Source organism: Vulpes vulpes, chromosome 1 (genome assembly GCF_048418805.1).
Source record: "Vulpes vulpes isolate BD-2025 chromosome 1, VulVul3, whole genome shotgun sequence".
NCBI lineage: Eukaryota > Metazoa > Chordata > Mammalia > Carnivora > Canidae > Vulpes > Vulpes vulpes.
Window position 1 is genome coordinate 134,033,605 of NC_132780.1, and position 17,980 is coordinate 134,051,584.

Consider the following 17,980-nt stretch of genomic DNA (forward strand, 5'->3'; position numbering starts at 1 on the left):
AGTGGCTGCACCATTTTGCATTCCCACCATTAGTGCAAGAGGGTTTGTTTTTCTCCACATCCTCACCGACACTGGTTGTTTTCATTGTAGCCATTCTGACTGGTGTGAGGTGATACCTCATTGTAGTTTTGATTTGCATTTCCCTAATGATGAGTGATATTAAGCATCTTTTCATGTGTCTGTTGGCCATCTGTGTGTCTTCTTTGGAGAAATGTGTGTTTATCTCTTCTGCCCATTTCTTTTTTTTTTTTTAAGATTTTATTTATTTATTCATGAGAGAGAGACACACACAGAGAAAGATAGAGACACAGGTAGAGGAAGAAGCAGGCTCCATGCAGGGAGCCTGATGTGGGACTTGATCCCGGGACTCCAGGACCATGCCCTGGGCTGAAGGCAGGCACTTAACTGCTGAGCTATCCAGGGATCCCCTCTTCTGCCCATTTCTTAATTGGATTATTTGTTTTTTTGGGTATTGAGTTGTATCAGTTCTTTATATATTTTGGATACTAACTCTTTATCAGATATGTTGTTTGCAAATATCTTCTATTTAGTAGGTTGCCTTTTAGGGATGGCCTTTTCTTAAATCTTTTAGGGTAGCCTGGGTGGCTCAGCGGTTTAGTGCCTGCCTTCAGCCCAGGGCGTGATCCTGGAGACCCGGGATCGAGTCCCACATCGGGCTCCCTGCATGGAGTCTGCTTCTCCCTCTGCCTGTGTCTGCATTTCTCTCTCGTTCTGTCTCACATGAGTAAATAAATAAAATCTTAAAAAAAAAAAAAAACAACTTTTAGAAGCCTTATGAAAATAAGAGCTTTCATAGGGACCCTGGATTATCGTGTAACTCTCCCATTAATTTCTAGGTATCTGGTGACCCATCTTATGGGAGCAGATCTGAACAACATTGTGAAATGTCAGAAGCTTACGGATGACCATGTTCAGTTCCTTATCTACCAAATTCTCCGAGGTCTCAAGGTATATTCTTCCTCTTTCCAAAGCTTAAGAAAAGGAAGAGGAAAAAAAAGAAAAAAACCTTTCTTATGGAAAATTTCGAACACTCACAGAATCACAAATACAATCATAGTGTAATGAACCCCTACGTTTACACAGTGACCACAATTTCCAACATAGGACCAATCTTTCCTTTGTATTCCCCAAGCCCTGGATTATTTTAAAGCAAGTCTAGATGTAATGTTGTTCCACTCATAGATATTTCAGTATGTATTTCTAAGAGCTCAAGATTCTTCATTCTTACATCTGAAGAGTAGTAATAATTTCTTGATATAATCTAATATCTGGTTAGTGTCATGTTGAAATTTTAAAAACCTCCTCAAGGAGCCTAATTTATTTGTGGGAGGGGCAGATAAGTAATGTTTTAAAATTAAAACACCTTTGACATTTAGCAGCTTTGAGTCCTTATTGAACTCCTCAAAACCAATCAGAAAACAAGTTGAAAGCTCTGTTTAACTCATAGCTCAACTCTATGAGTAGAGTTGATGGTATAGAAATCATAGTTATGATAAATGTACAGATTACTGTTAATTACTTGTTCTCACTCTTAATCCCACTATATAATACTAACAGTTCTTACTGGTTCATAAAAATATACTTCAACTATGTCATATGATCATAGAGGTTGGAGATGACTTTTTCATTTAATTGACTTTTTTCTCTTTCACAGTATATACATTCAGCTGACATAATTCACAGGGTAATGTATTGTGATTTTGATTTAATTATTTGGGGAGGAGGAGGGATACTAAAGTGGAGAGGACTGGAATTCAGCCAAGATCCTAATCTACACTTACTTTAGCTGTTGAACTATTGATTGATTGTAATTTTGCTCTAAGTTTAAACTGATTAAAGAAAGAAGATACATAGTTTTTAGTTATTTAAAGCTAATTAGGATAGATAGTGACTATAGATGGAGATCACTGATAACTGGATAAAATCTTACCTTTATATTTGGATCTTCATCATTACCTGTGGGGAGACAACATACCATGCATCATGAAATTGATCATGTCCCCTCTGTACTTACTTCCTAGGACCTAAAACCTAGCAATCTAGCTGTGAATGAAGACTGTGAGCTGAAGGTGAGATGAAGAGACACTGGTAATTGTTTGTTTCAATGTGTAATTATACGTTTGACTAACCAGGCAGACTAATGAACAGATGGATTTGTAAAACCATAACTTTTTATCTGAAAATTCATTTTCTTAGGAATATCAGATTTTGAAACTTGAACCACAGACTTATGTAAGTTTTAGTTTAAAGGATATTGAAGGTGGCATCAGGTGTCTTGTTTGCATTTTTAAATAAAGTTAAAATAGATATTTAATTTATTAGTTATAATAAAGGAAAATTCTAGTCTGAATATCAAATAAGCAATCCTGAAGAGATAATTACTAAATTAGTTTCCTTAGAGAAAATAATTCAAATAGGAGATAAGTAGTTTATAGAGAGTAAGCAGCTCTAGTATTCTTTTTCTCATTTTTACTGTCTTTTAAACTTAAATACAGTAAAATGTTTCATTTCAAGTGTACTCTTGACAAAATTTTTATATCCATTTAAGCACAAACACAGTAAAAATAAAGAACACTTTATCACTTCAGAAAGTTGGCTTGTGGTCCTTCCTAGCCAGTCCCCACCCCTCTACCCCTAATCCTGGCTTCAGACAATCACTGATCTGCTTACTGACTCTATAGAATAGATTTATTTTTTCTGGAATTTTGTATTAATGGAATCATACAGTATTTCTGTATGTGTGTGTCTAACTTATGCTTAATATAATATTTTAAGCTCTGTGCCATATCAGTAGTTCATTTCTTTTTATTGCTGAGTAGTATTCATTTTACGAATATGCCACAATTTGTTTATCCATCTACATGTTGATAGACATTTGCTTCCATTCTGGTTTGGGGCTATGTATAGTTGTTATGAATATTCACATGCAAGCCTTGGTGTGGATGTATGTTTCCATTGCTCTTGGGTAAATGCCTAGGAATAGCATTTTTTGTTGTGCTTTTTGTAATTTCACTCTTAAAGTTCCTGCTGTGTTTATCGTGTGTTCTTAGCATGGACTAGAAAGTATGTTTATGAAAGTGCTATATTGCTTTGCCTTTTTCTAAGGCACTGAGTTTTTTCCCCTCCTGCTTTATAAGTCTTAGGAGCTTGACTATTCCAGTGCCTGATTTTTCTTCTCTCCTTAGATCTTGGACTTTGGACTGGCCCGACATACAGATGATGAAATGACAGGCTATGTGGCCACCAGGTGGTACAGGGCTCCTGAGATCATGCTGAACTGGATGCATTACAACCAGACAGGTATTGCTTTTATTGGTTTTTGAGCACCTTATTAGTCACCATGTTGGGTGTATTTGGGATTCTTAGGAGTGGAGATGGTGGGAATGGGAGGAAACATCTTTTTTCCCCCCTCAGTGATCCTTTTAAAATTGACAGGAAATATTTCACTTGCTCAGATAGAGAAAGTAGTGTTTTTATACCCAGCTTTCAAACTTTGTGATTTAGTAGTTGGGTTCTGATTTATTTAGATTTCCAACATATTCTGTGAGTACTTCTATCTGAAGACAATGGGTTCATAATTTCAACCTCTCAACAATACTTGGGAGAATCTACCATTTCTACCAATAAGGATCTCTGCCCCTTTATAGACAGCTTGTTTCTCTTGCCTTAGCTATGTTTTGACATCCCACCTATGGAGCCCTTTAGTGGGGTACAGGTCTTAATAAGCTTACTTCTATAAAGAAGAGTATAATTGTTGCACCTCAAATATATTATATATTATAATTTTTCACCTCTAGTTATAGCTTCTTTCAGGTCAAGTATGTTAGTAGTGACATTGTATGCCTTTTCTGTTTAATTTTACCAGTTGATATTTGGTCAGTGGGATGCATAATGGCCGAACTGTTGACTGGAAGAACGTTGTTTCCTGGTACAGACCGTATCCTTTAAAAAATTTTGGATTCTTGTTTCTTATCTGTATTCCAGTGTCCATGGAAGTATATTACTTTTATCTGTCTCTAGGAAAGGCTCTCAGTTACTTGCTTATATGGTTCAGATATGTGTTACGAGATCTACCCTCTGGCTGAGTACCTTGCCTTGTCAAGAGAGAGGCTTCAATTTCCTTGTGGGAATTAGAAAAATTCTTCATAAGCTAGAGAACTCTTTACATCTTTCACATGTCATCCTTTTGCACTGAGTCCCTTATTATATTAATCTTCCCACAGCAATTCTGCAACCTGAGCATATTCCCGAGAAGTTCCAGATCTCAATGACTGGTTTAGTCTGCTTGTACAACGCTTAATGAGCACAAGGTACCCATTTATAAACCAGGGGTATCTTTAGCTTACATGTTTGGTTTGGATGTTTAAAAGATTATATTTGGTCCCTATAATGATGTACCTGCTGACTGTCTTTATATTTGTTGTTTAACAAGTAATAAAAACAAGAAGTGATAAGGTCATCCTGATGTGTGCCTTTTTTTTTTTCCAGCACAATTTTGTTTTTATCCTAGAATGTAGCCAAACCTTAATTTACTTCCAGATTTGTTATCTAGTTTACGGCTTATCACAGCCCTTTTATTTTAGGTCCTTTCCTATCCGCTGCATGCCCATTTCATGGTTTAGAAATAATATCAGCAAATGTGGTTTTTGTTGGAAGTCCCATTACTTGCACTTGGGGAAAACATTCAGGTGGGAAAGAATGTTGACTTACGTGTCTAGTATTAGGTTTGAAGATTTTTGTAAAATTCATCTGACTAGCCTATAGTGGGTTTGGTTGAGCTTTAGAGATGCTGCAGTTATGCTGTGAATGTGTTCTATCATGCTTAGAGACCTAAAAGCTGTTTCAGCCCTTCACCTAGGCAAACTCTCATTGAGTTTATAATTAGTTTACTGCTAACAGTTTGGGGTATACTTCCATGGTGACTGTGATGTTCATGTTGTCTATCCACATGTTCGAACTATCTTCTGCTAGAGAAAAAGTACTTTCCTACTGAACTGAAAAACTTCTGCCCCTGAGGCAAAGCTGTTTCTTTCCCTCTGAATATTTCTGCGTTGGTACAGAGTTCTGTCTCCCTATATTTACTGCTCTTCATTCCCAGATTCTTAAAAAACTAGTGTTTTTCCTTTGTCCTTTGTTTCATTCACCTTATGTCTGCGTCTTAGAAATGTGGTATATACATTACAGTTGAGGCTAAGAAAATGAGGGAAAATGTGTTATTTCCCATTTTCCTCAGTTACATGTCTCAGAGTCTCATCCTCTAGCCTGTCTTCCCAAGCACACTACTGTGATGCATTTCTCTATTCCCCTCTTCCTTTCGTCTCTTCTCTATCTTTATCTGTCTTCGGTCAGCAGCAGACACTCATGCCTACAGAGATAACCAGAGTGGTGGAGAGAGAGACAGACAGACAGCAGGGTATACTCGTGGAGAGCAAATACTCTGGAATCAGACTACTTGGGTTTATAGGTCCTACCTCTTTTACTCCCAGCTGTGTGACTTTGAGTACGTTTTCTAACTTCTATCTCCTGGTTTCCTTAAACATAAAATGCTAATGGTAAATACCTCACAAAGTGACTGTGAGAATTCAGTGAGATAGTATCTGGAAAGTACTTAGAGCCTGCCAGGAAATGTTAGACATCATCTTCATTAGTGACTTTTGGGAAACAGTTATTCCCTTTACCTTCCCACTCTTTTGTCTACCTATGAATCATTATGGTTTTATCTCACAGATGGCTGTCTACTCCCTGATGGCTTGACTCTTTTAGAATGCTAACTTTCAGGAGCACCTGGGTGGCTTAGTTGGTGAAGCATCTGAGTCTTGATTTCGGCTCAGGTCATGATCTCAGGGTTGTGATATTGAGCCCTACATTGGGCTCTCTGCTGGGCATGGAACCTGCTTAAGATTCTCTTTCTTTCTCTCTCTCCCTTTCCCTCTCCCTCCCCTTCTCCCTCTCCTTCCCCTTCTCTCTCTCCCTCTCCCTCCCTCCCTTCCTCCCTTTCTCTTTTCCTCTCCCTCTCTCCCCCCTCTCCTTCTTCCTCTCCCTCTGCCCTCCCTTACTCTTGCACATGCACATACTCTCTCTTGAGAAATAAATAAAATAAAATAAAATAAAATAAAGCTAACTTTAAACCTGTAAGAAGTCTTCCTTTTTTTCCTTTTGTGAACTTTAGGTAGAAAACCTAGCATTTAGACTTTTTACAATGGGCTTTTTTTTAATACATGAAAATTCATTTCAAAATTCTTATTTTAGGGGCATCTGGGTGGCTCAGAGGTTGAGCATCTTCCTTTGGCTCAGGTCGTGATCCTGGAGTCCTGGGATTGGGTCCCACATCAGGCTCCCTGCCTGGAGCCTACTTCTCCCTCTGCCTATGTCTCTGCCTCTCTCTGCCTCTTTCTCTGTGTCTCTCGTGAATAAATAAAATCTTTATTAAAAAAAAAACCCACAAAATTCTTATTTTAGTAAAGCACCATTTCTTTTCTACTTGGCTCTTTTTTGAGACAGATATTCTCCTGGATCATAAAAATCAAATTCAGAAGATTTGTATTTTTAATATACATAACCCCCATCTTGTCAGTTGCCATCTGTGTAGATGTAGCTTTGGTGGCCTGACAAGGAAAGAGGAAAGTGTTGTCTATTATTTTTTTCTTGCCTGAAGTGTGCAATTGCTTATAGTCTACCATAGTGGTTCTTAACTCTCATTTTTCATCAAAATACTTAGGGGAGCAAAATACTCTGGGACACCACCCCAGAGACTCAACCCCACACTTTATGTGGGGTGAAAGCACAGGCTTTGGCATATTTTTTAAGTACCCAGTTGATTCTAGTGTATAATAGTTGTTAAGCACAACTAGAGTTTAACTCAGTTGAGTCTTACTTTTAACTTTTTAGGCTGATCCTAAAAAAACATTTAATTAGGCAATCTTTCTTTCTTCTTTCTTTCTTTCTTTCTTTCTTTCTTTCTTTCTTTCTTTCTTTCTTTCTTTTCTTTCTTTCTTTCTTTCTTTTCATCTTTCTTATCTTTCTTCTCTTTCCTTTCCATGCCAAGGAGATCAGAAAGTTTAGAATTGAGACTTATTTACCTAAGAGGTCGAGAAGGATATTAGAAAACCTCTAATTGAACTCCCTGTTTTTTATAGATGAGAGGAAACCAAGACCCAGAGACGATAGATCCAGAACTGTTATTTATGACTCAGGTCACAGTTTCTTAGCATTATTTTATTTGTTGCCTATTCCTCTTATTTCTAGAACAACTCCTCCTCCTCCTCCTCCTCCTCCTCCTCCTCCTCCTCCTCCGTCGCCGCACAGTCTTTCTTTGCCCAGAAAAGCATGCAGCTACTGCTTATTTGTGATTTTTAAATGCAACTGAATGCTGCGGCAACCTCTAGAGCATGCTCTTTATTTGAGTGCCTTTTTCTCCCTATTTTTCTCATTTATTAACTATCTTGTATTTAGAGATACTTGTGGTTTTAGCTTCTAGATAAGTGCTATCTAATAGAATTTTCTGTGGTGTTGCAAATGTTCTCTATTTGTGCTATGCACTGTGGTGGTTGGTAGCCACAGCCACATGTGGCTACTGAGCACTTAAAATATGGCTAGTGAAACTTGGGAGCTGATTAAAAATATGTCTGTGGTGAAATGTATTAACATAAAATTTGCCATTTTAACTTTTTCTTATTGTGGTAAAATATGCCTAACAGAACTTCCCATTTTAACCTTTTTAAAATATACAGTTCATGGGCACTAATTACATTAACAAAATTGTGCAGCCATCACCACTATTGTATTTCCAAAACATTTTTATCACCCCAAACCAAAACTCTGTGCCCATCGAACAGTACCTCTCCATTCTTCTTTCCTATAGCCTCTGATTTCCTTTCTTCTACTTTCTGAATTTGCTTATTCTAGAAATTTCTTGTAAGTAGAATCCCATAATATTTGTTCTTTTGTTTCTTGATTATTTTCCTTAACCATAATGTTTTCAAGGTTCATCCAAGTTCATCCTTGTTTCCAGAACTTCATTCCTTTTTTATGGCTGAATACTATTCCATTGCATGTGTATGCCACATTTTGTTTATGCACTCATCTGTTCATTGACATTTGGGTTATTTTCACCTTTGGCAATTGTGATTAGTGCTACAATGAATATTGGCGTACAGCTATTTGTTTGAGTCTCTGCTTTCAGTTCTTTGTGGTGTATGTCTAGGAGTGGAATTGTTGAGTCATGTGGTAATTCTTTGTTTAGCTTTCTGAGGAGCCACCAAACTATTTTCCACAGCAGTTACACCGTTTTTGCCCACCAATGATGTATGCGTAATTTTTCCACATCTTCACCAACACTTGTTCTGATTTTTTCTTTTCTTTAAATTATCTTCTTTTTTTTGTTTGTTTAATTCATCCTCGTGAGTATGAAGTGGTATCTCTTTGTAGTTTTAATTTGTATTTCTCTAATGACCAATAATGTTAAGCATCTTTTCCTGTGTTTATTGGCTATTTGTATATCTTCAGTGGAGGAATATCTGTTCAAGTTGATTATCCATCTTTTTAATTAGATTGTCTTTTTGTTGTTGAGTTTTTAGTTCTTTATATATTATGGATATTAAACCTTCATTAGATACATGATTTGCAAATATTATCTCCCATTCTGTGGGCTGTTCACTTTCTTGATAATGTCCTTTGAAAAGGTTTTGAATTTAATGAAGTTCCAATGTATTGGTTTTTTTCTTTTGTTGCTCTTGTCATATCTAAGAATATATTATCAAATTTGCGGTCATGAAGATTTACTGTGTTTTCTACTAAGAATTGTAAGGGTTTATCTCTTAGATCTTTGATCCATTTTGAGTTAATTTTTGTATATGATGTCAGATTAGTAGTCCAACTTTATTCTTTTGTATGTGGAAATCTAGTTGTCTCAGCACCAATTGTTGGAGAGACTGTCCTTTCCCCACTGAATGGGGCTGGCACTTCTGGCAAAGGTAATTCTATTCCATTGGTCTGCATATCTATCCTTATAGCAGTCCCACACTGTTTTGATTCGGGCAACTTTGATTCCTCTAAGTTTTTGAATTCAGGAAGTGTGAGTCCTTCAACTTTGTTCTCATTATCAAGTGTTTTTTGTTTTGTTTTTTTGTTTGTTTGTTTTTTTAGGAGTATTTTTTCTTTTCTTTTCAAGGTCTTTTGTAATCCCATATAGATTTGAGGATGGACTTTTACATTTCTGCCAAAAAGGCTATTGGAATTTTGGTAGAGATTGTGTTGAAGTTTTAGTTCACTTTGGGTAATAGTGACATCTTAACAGTGTGGAGTCTTCTATCTATGAGCACAAGATGTCTTTCCATTTTTTACTTCTTAATTTCTTTGAACAATGTTTTATAATTTTCATTGGACAAAACTTTCACCTTCATGCTTAAATATATTCCTAGGCATTTTATTCTTTTAGATGCTATTGTAAATGGAATTGCTTTCTTAATTTCCTTTTCAGGTTGTTTATTATTGGTGTGTGGAAACACAACTGATTTTTGTTGATTTTGTACCGTGCATCTTTACTCAATTTGTTTATTAGCGCTGGTAGATTTCTTGTAAGTTCTTTGGTATTTTCTATACATAGGATCATGTCATCTGCAAATAGAGATGGTTTTACTTCTCTCTTTCCAGTTGTTCTGGCTAGAACTTCCAGTACAGTGATGAATGACAGTGGTGAAGTGGGCATCCTTGTTTCGTTATCAGAGGGAAAGTTTTCAGTCTTCATTGACTATGATTTTAGCTTTGTGTTTTTCATAAATGCTCTTTATCATGTCAATGAAACATCATGTCAAAAATTCGTCTGTCTTAAAAAAAAAAATTCCTCTGTCTTCATAGTTTTATGAGTGTTTTTAATTTGAATTTTAAAATGTATTAGATTTTATATAGATTACATATAAATTTAATTAATCACATGTGATTACCAGTATTGCATTGGGAAGTTTTAGATCTCTACAATTCTTGTTCCTATTCTGCTTTTTTCTCTCTTTTCTTTTCTTTTTTTTTTTTTTTGTCAGTCTCCTTGAAAGATTCTTTTAGTACTGGTTGTTAATAATCCTTGGAGTTTCCCTAAAGGTGTAAGAAATACTAATTTTTCTTAAAGGTAATTATACATTATTAGCTTTTCATTTTCATTTATGACTATGTAGAACCCCTCTTCCAGGTAGATCAAAAGCAGTATTATTTTTTTAAGGAATGAAGCACTGCCTTCCAAGTCCAGTTGACTAGGTATATCAAGTGGACATGGCTGGTGGAACTTCATATTTAGGAGAGAGTGAGGATATAGAATGTCTCTTTAGGTCTAGTGCTAACTTATTTCAAATGCCAATCGTTTTGAGAAGAGTGACCAGTTAGAAAATGGTTTTATTAACACTTACTAGTCGGTAGCCTAAGGAAGAGAGAAGGTAAGTTTCCCAGCCCTGTACACGCCAAATACTGTGTTCTCTTCCAGAGGTCACAGCATTTGCTTGCTGTGGTTTTCTTTTCCTAAGTAATCAAATGAATTTCCTAAATGTGTAAAACTTTTTTTCCTTCTTTTATTTTATTTTTATTATTATTATTATTTTTTTTTTAAATCCTATTTATTTATTTTTATAATAGTCACACACAGAGAGAGAGAGAGAGAGGCAGAGACACAGGCAGAGGGAGAAGCAGGCTCCATGCACCGGGAGCCCGACGCGGGATTCGATCCCGGGTCTCCAGGATCGCGCCCTGGGCCAAAGGCAGGCGCCAAACCGCCGCGCCACCCAGGGATCCCCCTTCTTTTATTTTAATAGAAGTGGTACTCTTAAGATATTAACTAGAGGATAATGGAGCTGTTGAGTTATAACCCACTTGCCATTAGCTGCTGCCTTACTCTGTATGAATTTCCTTAGTATATTAAATTTGTTCCTTAATTCTTCTTTATTCATTTTTTTTCTTTTTTTCAAACATTTTATGAAATACTACAAAAAGGCAAAGAATAATGTAATGTTTATACATTACATTGTTTATAGCTCTATGTTTATATGCTCTCAGGTTATGTTTATAGCTCTCAGGTTATGAGATAAAACATGACAATAGAGCTAAAAATTTTTGGTGTACCCCTTCCTGTCACATTTACCCCTCACTTGTAGTCACTAGTTTCAAATATTCTCTTATTCTATTTTTTTGAATTAAAAAAAATATTTTTAGATTTTATTTATTTATTCATGAGAGACAGAGAGAGAGAGAGGCAGAGACACAGGCAGAGGGAGAAGCAGGCTCCATGTAGGGAGCCTGACGTGGGACTCTATCCCAGGACCCTAGGATCAGGCCCTGGGCTGAAGGTGGTGCTAAACTGTTGAGCCACCCGGGCTGTCCTGAATTTAAAAATTTTTTTAAAAGTAAGCTCTACTCCCAGCAGGGGGCTCAAACTCACAACCCTGAGACCGAGAGTTGCATGCTCTACCAGCTGAGCAAGCCAGGCACCCTTGTTCTCTCTCATTTTAGAATTTATTTATTTGCTTAGGAGGGAGAATCTCAAGTAGACTCCCTGCCGAGCACAGAGCCTGATGCGGGGCTCAATCTCACAACCCTGAGATCATGACCTGAGATCATGACCTGAGCCAAAACCAAGAGTTGGGCACTCAACCAACTGAGCCACCCAGGTACCCCTGTTCTCTCTTATTTTTTAAAAAAAGCAGTTTTCCTAATAAATGTTGAAGAAGAAGAATATTTCACTAGACTATTTGCCTTTTCTTCTCCAACTTGAAAATACAGATTTCTTTTTCTCCCAGAAAAGATTGGAATTTTCATCTGTATCCACAAACCTAGAATACCTTAAGAATTTGTGTGTGTGTGACAGTGAAAATGACTGTTCTGACAACCAAAAAGAGAAGAAAGTAGGGTAGGTCTTCTCATAGCCAATACTGTCAATACTGTCACCAGGAGGATTTCCTACCCTCCAAACATTAATATTCTGGATTTTGTTTCATTGAAAACTGTGGGTCACATGCAGCAGTTAGTTGCAGGGATATCCTGCACCTGTTCCCTTCCTCATCTTCAATTCTCTGGCCTGTGGACACCTTCTAGGAGTTGCCTAAACACTTAGAAATGAATAGAATATTCCTCTCTTCATTTCCCTATGATCCAGTATCCTTAGATTGATTTCCTTATCTGTTCATTCTACCTAGAACCTAAAGAATAATCTTAGCCCTCAGTGGTTGTTTTAGAAAGAACCAGGAGATCTATGATTTAAATTTTGACGATTTGGGGATCCCTGGGTGGTGCAGCAGTTTAGCGCCTGCCTTTGGCCCAGGGTGCGATCCTGGAGACCCGGGATCGAATCCCACGTCGGGCTCCCTGTGTATGGAGCCTGCTTCTCCCTCTGCCTATGTCTCTGCCTCTCTCTCTCTCTCTGTGTGACTATCATAAATAAATAAAAAATTAAAAAAAAATAAATTTTGACGATTTGATCAGGACAGTTAAAATATGTTTTTACCTAATAGTAAAAATTTCTTCTATCTAGGGGGAAAAAGGGGTTAAACCAGTTATGAAGGATGGCTTGTTGTGGAAATAACTAATTGTCATAATGTGGTAAATTTTGCTTTGCTCTGCTTATGTAGCTACTTGAAGCGCCCTCTGGCCTTAACTGCCTGGACAAATTCTAGTAGCTGGTACTATTGGAAGACTGACCTGTATTTCTATGGATTTGCCAGTTGTTGGAGAACCTATGGTGATTTCTTCTGAGGTCTGCATGCTTTGACTTCTTTCATGCAAGTGCTTTTAGCTACTAAGTAGGTTTTTATTTTGCATTGTGTGTTTACTAATCTCCTAAGTATTGGCTACTGTGCTGTACCAACTCTCTTTGTCCATGGCCCTTACACACTCTTGGCACTATATTTGTATACTCTCTATGGTGTAAATGCTTCAGATGGAGTGTTTGAGAACTTTGTTAGGCCTGATATTAAATGAAACGACGTTTTCTTAACTTTTTTGTATTGAGACTTCCCATAGAGTATGGTCATTATAGGTTTTGAGAGCAAGGCGGAGGGGATAGAGCTGAGTTTAAAAGCATATTACAGCAAGTCTTTTTAAGCCAACCAACATTTATCAGACTACTCCGTGGAAGGTGCTAGAGATAGGAGCAGCTATCGCCAAAAACAGAATGATCATAATCAGTGGAAAGTAAGTTACAGGAGTTACTGGAACAAATGTCTACTCTCTGATTATAAAATAAGACAGTGATAATAATGCTATAACAGAGGTATAACTAAGTTATTGAGAAGAAGTAGAGATTAATTTGAGCCTAAGATTCATGGTTTGAGTAGGACTCTGGAAAAAAAAATAAGAACAAGCTTGGTAGGAGGGGAGAGTAGAGGGTATTTCTGTTTGACTTGGATAAATGAAAAGCTAGAAGCTTTACAGTGCCTAAAAGATTTGGCATGCATTGAAGCATTGAGTACATTAAGGAGTAATAGTTTGAGGCAGAGTCAGGAAAGAAGCTTGATGCCAAACCAGGGAGGGCCATGAGGGGCTGAGGACTTGGGGCTTTATACATCAGGCCTGTGATTGATTCGTACCTGCAAAAGCAGGAGAGAGGCACATGGGATCCCCCACTCATGGCTGTAGTGAGCCACCGTGGCCAGTGGGGGTGGCACAGTCTTCAGGTATGTTAAAGTGAAGTTAGGGCAGTTAAGCAGCTCAGCCCAGAGTCTGCTGCCGTCCCTGGAGAGACTATACAACTTTACTCCTTTTAGTAGTCAGAAGTCTCTTAAAGGACAGTACCAATCTCAACAGCTTTATTTCTAGAGAGTAGTTTTGATACATATATTGTAAAACTACCTGCTTGAGAGTTGAAGTAGTTTAGTTGGTTTCCATACATGATATGCTTTGTGAGGTGGGGTAGCTACCCACTTGAATTTGTTCCAGAAGAGTGTGAGGGGAAGTAACACTTGTAAACTGAATCATTTTACATGAGCAAAGGGGGATGCTCTACAAATTCTACTGTTGTATAGTTAATTTGATTATTTTAGAGCAAGACAGTAATCATCCGCCCTCCCCACTCTGTCCCCATTAATGCATACTTTAGATTTTTTTCTTGTTGGCATTTTGAACTGAGAATCAGTATTGAAATTTTAATTTCCAGAATACATTGATTTTTGCCATTTGCAGATGACAAAATTTTCTACTAATTCTTAATTTAGAAGTAATTTGTGTGAGTGGACTTGTTTCTAATTTATCCTTGTTTTCTATGGAACACAAGTTGTTTAGGTCTGGAATAGGGTTCAGCAAACCTTTACTTAAAGAGCCAGATAATAAATATTCTAGGGTTTGGGGATCGTATGGTTTCTGTAGTAAGTACTCACTCAGTTCTGCTGTATAGGGTGAAAGCTGTACATAAACGAACAGGCATGGCTGTGTTCCAACAAAACTTTATTTTCAAAACAGGCAGCAGGCTGGTCTTTGCTGACTCCTATCTAGAATTTTCTTCATTTAAGCCAATTTCATATCTGGAGGAGAAAAAAAAAAAAAAAGAACAGGGCAAGATGCCAGTGTTATTGCATAAGTAATTCCTGTAACTTGGGCAACTATGGTTTGCAGAGGCCATTATTTTTAAGTTACACCATATTACCTTCATATGTGTAATCATAGGCAGAAATATTTTCTTCTGTCCTCCTTTCCATCCTGCTCTCCCTACCCCTCAAATATTCTGAGAGCCCACCATGGAGCAGATGGCAGGCTAGGTGCTGGGAATAGGTGGCACAGTCAGGGTGGCTCCTGCTCTCATAGAGCCACAGGTCAGCAGAGGTGACAGACGGGAAGCAAACAAAATAATTCTAGATTGTGATAAGCACTTTAATGTTTGCAAGCATTGTGCTGAGGTAGAGAATACAGGGAAGAGGGGGCTTCTTTATGTTGGGGACGGCCTCTCTGAGGAAGTGAGTTTAAGCTGAGACCTGAAGTTGAGAAGGACCTAATATGTGAAAAACCTGACGGGATTTGTCAGGTTTTTCATGTATTAGCATCAGAAGATGGTCATCCTCCCCTCCTTTATCCCCCCAATGTCAGTGTAGACACAGATAAACTATTCACACTTTCTTTTTTTTTTCTATTCACACTTTCGTAGAGAATATTAAAAGCTATTTTATATTATTTTTTTTTCCTCTCCCCTTTTAACTTCCCTTTTTAAGGCAAGGCTAGAGGCAATAAGAACAACTGAAAAGTTTTTGTCTTCTGGTTAACACATGCGCATACATTCTGAGTGTGCATGGAAGAGTTGGCTACCAGAATTAAGATTTGGACATTGTAGCCTATTGTTCAGAGCCTCTGGGGTGTGTGAGGTTTGTCACTGCTTTTGTGAGGTGGTAACCTCTGGCGTTCTGCTACACTATGGCGCTCCTGAAGAACATGTGGATGCGGTGAGGGAGTGGGGCCCTCTGCTGGTCGACTGTCACTCACCACTCTTGTCCGCCTGCCATAGCCTGCGTCCAGGCAGAGGCTTGAAGGCCCCTGTCCTATTACAAGCCCCTTGGGATAAGCCTTCGGGGGAATATTCACAGGTGGCCACAGCTAGCTCTAGCTCCTATGCTCTGCTGCTTTTTTTGTATCTGTAGCACTCTGCTTACCAGTGCTCTTCGTTTAACTGGCTACTCATGCTTTGGTAGAAGGTGAAGAGGTGGGTGTGGACAGAGTGAAGCTTTTGTGTTTTCATGGGCTGTCTTTAGCAGCTAAGTACCCAGCTAATGTCACTTTGCTTTACTGATAAGTGACGTTGACAGATACACAAAATGAATATAAATTGGTGATGTGTGTGGCAGCGTTCTGAGTCTTTGTACAGGAGGAGCATGTTCTACTTGAAGTGACCATCGTGCAGAAGCCTTGATCCAGATGAATTCACCATTCTGGCTTGGTTTGGGGTTTTTAATTTTTGTTATTGGGGTATTTTGTTTGTTTTGTTTTGTTTGTTGTTGTTTGTTTTTTATTTTTATTTTGTCCCAACATTTTCCTTTATAGTCCACCATTAGATATTGATCAGTTGAAGCTCATTTTAAGACTCGTTGGAACCCCAGGGGCTGATCTTTTGAAGAAAATCTCCTCAGAGTCTGTGAGTTGATGCTTTGATTGTAATTATCTGCCCTTTTGGGAGCCTCTGCCACTTGCCTTCCATCAGTCTGTACTTTGCCCTGAATATGTTTGTAAGCATGTGTGCCCTTTTGTGCTGACTTTCAGGATGAGGTGTGTGTGTGTGTGTGTGTGTGTGTGTGTCTGTCTGTGTGTACATGCACTCATCTGCCCCCATGCATGAGTGTGTTTTATTCTCTGTTGGAGTATGTACTTAGATCATGAGAGCTTGTATTGGGCAGTAGTTTCCATGATTTGAGATTGTAACTCATTCCATGAAATTAAAGAAAATTTGTCTCCATTATCAAGCCCTGACATCATCTTTCTCAGAAGTTTACATGCACTTAAGCTCTTTTTATGTTTTGGTTAGTGTTTGTTCTCAGAGCATGAGCTTTACCACATATTAGTGTAGCTTCACTACAAGAATGAAGTGTGCATTGTGTTCACACTACTGCCCTTTTCCAGAAGTTACTGCCTTTTACTGCTTTAGAATAGACAACTCACATATCTTGTATAAGTTGTCTGTTCCCAACAAGGGCACCTCTCCACCCTGTTTCCAGACCAGTCCTGGTAACTCACATCCTCTGGAGTAGACTTGTAAATCCTTCCTCCCACAGCCTCCCTTTGTAATTACAAGTCAATAACCTGAGAAAAAGCTTTGGCGCTAATGCTTTCCTGCCTCTAAGCAGGGATTTAGAGAGAAGCCATGGGAATGTGACTCTGGCTTACTTTGGCTTCAATTTCCTGCTGTTGGTCATTTTCTGGGGCCAGAGGCAAGAGAGAAATCATGAAAGCTCAGCCTTTCTCCCTTTTCTCCTCTGTCTGCTGCCAGGCAGTTGACTAAAAGGGAAAAAGAACTGTGGAGCCAAGCTCCAATTGTGCCTTCCTGAATTCTCCTCCCAGCATTCTGACTAAAGGGGTCCCTTTGCCCAACTGGAAGGAATGCTGGGTGGCTTGAGGCAGGCTTGAGCAGGTGAGTTTGAATGGTGCATCATCTCTCTTACAAAATAAAGAATATTGTCATCTGGTATGTTTCTGGTACATTCTACTAACAGACCACAAAGTCCAGTGTATTTATGAATTTCCACTCTGAGAGATGTAAGATACTGTGCTGGCTCTATTATTTTGTTTCATTTATTTATTTAAGATGAAGAAGGAAAAGCACAGAAAAGCTGTGACTTGCCTGAGTCATGCACTGAGTCACTTGGCAGAGCTGAGCATAGATCTCAGATGTTCTGATAACATCATCTTTATTTTTTTATTTTTTATTTTTTGATAACCTCATCTTTAAACTTTAATCTCATGCAATTGCACACTATTTTGAAAGTCATTTGTCAAAGTGACTGACCACTGTGTCAACCCAAAGGAGAGGGGAAGCTGGATAGAGTGAATCAAAGAAGATAAGAAATGGTGCTTTCTTGTTTTAAATGCATGTACTTAGAAAGACTGGTAATAGAGAAGACATGGGGGCAAGGGAGTGGGGGTGGGAGAAAGTTCAGTTTATTTACCAATAGTACTAATGAGACTAAGATAGTAAATTCATTCTCTGTCTGGGAATGGTCACTAGCAGCTCTTTCTCAGTCCCTAATCTGCCCTATAGATATGTGTAGCTAGTCACAAGATTTTTAAAAGAAAAAGCATGGGTAATATCATATTTACCTATTATTAATCCATCATTTATTGTTAAGAAAGAAACAAAATCAAGTGCTCAACCTAATAATGAGATGTCTTTATCTTATGTGAAATAGGGCACATCATACAGTTAAACAGCTCTAGAGTTGGACATAATAAAATTATCTACCAGAATGCAGAACGTACTCCAATAATAGTGTGTTGAGTATGGGAATAAGAGAGGCTT

At 38.0% G+C, this 17,980-nt stretch overlaps 1 protein-coding gene across 2 annotated transcripts in view; it reads left to right on the top strand.

Moving 5' to 3' along the window:
• The window catches only part of MAPK14 (mitogen-activated protein kinase 14), a 75,877-nt gene that overhangs the window by 46,043 nt on the left and 11,854 nt on the right, over window positions 1-17,980 (top strand). The window contains exons 4-9 of one of the 2 annotated variants that reach the window (XM_025990811.2): window positions 858-969; window positions 1,676-1,705; window positions 2,043-2,090; window positions 3,207-3,321; window positions 3,887-3,958; window positions 16,026-16,105. In XM_025990811.2, the coding sequence (XP_025846596.1) occupies window positions 858-969; window positions 1,676-1,705; window positions 2,043-2,090; window positions 3,207-3,321; window positions 3,887-3,958; window positions 16,026-16,105 (457 nt within the window). The remainder of the gene's footprint in view (window positions 1-857; window positions 970-1,675; window positions 1,706-2,042; window positions 2,091-3,206; window positions 3,322-3,886; window positions 3,959-16,025; window positions 16,106-17,980) is intronic. The other variant, XM_025990810.2, reaches the window with a different exon arrangement.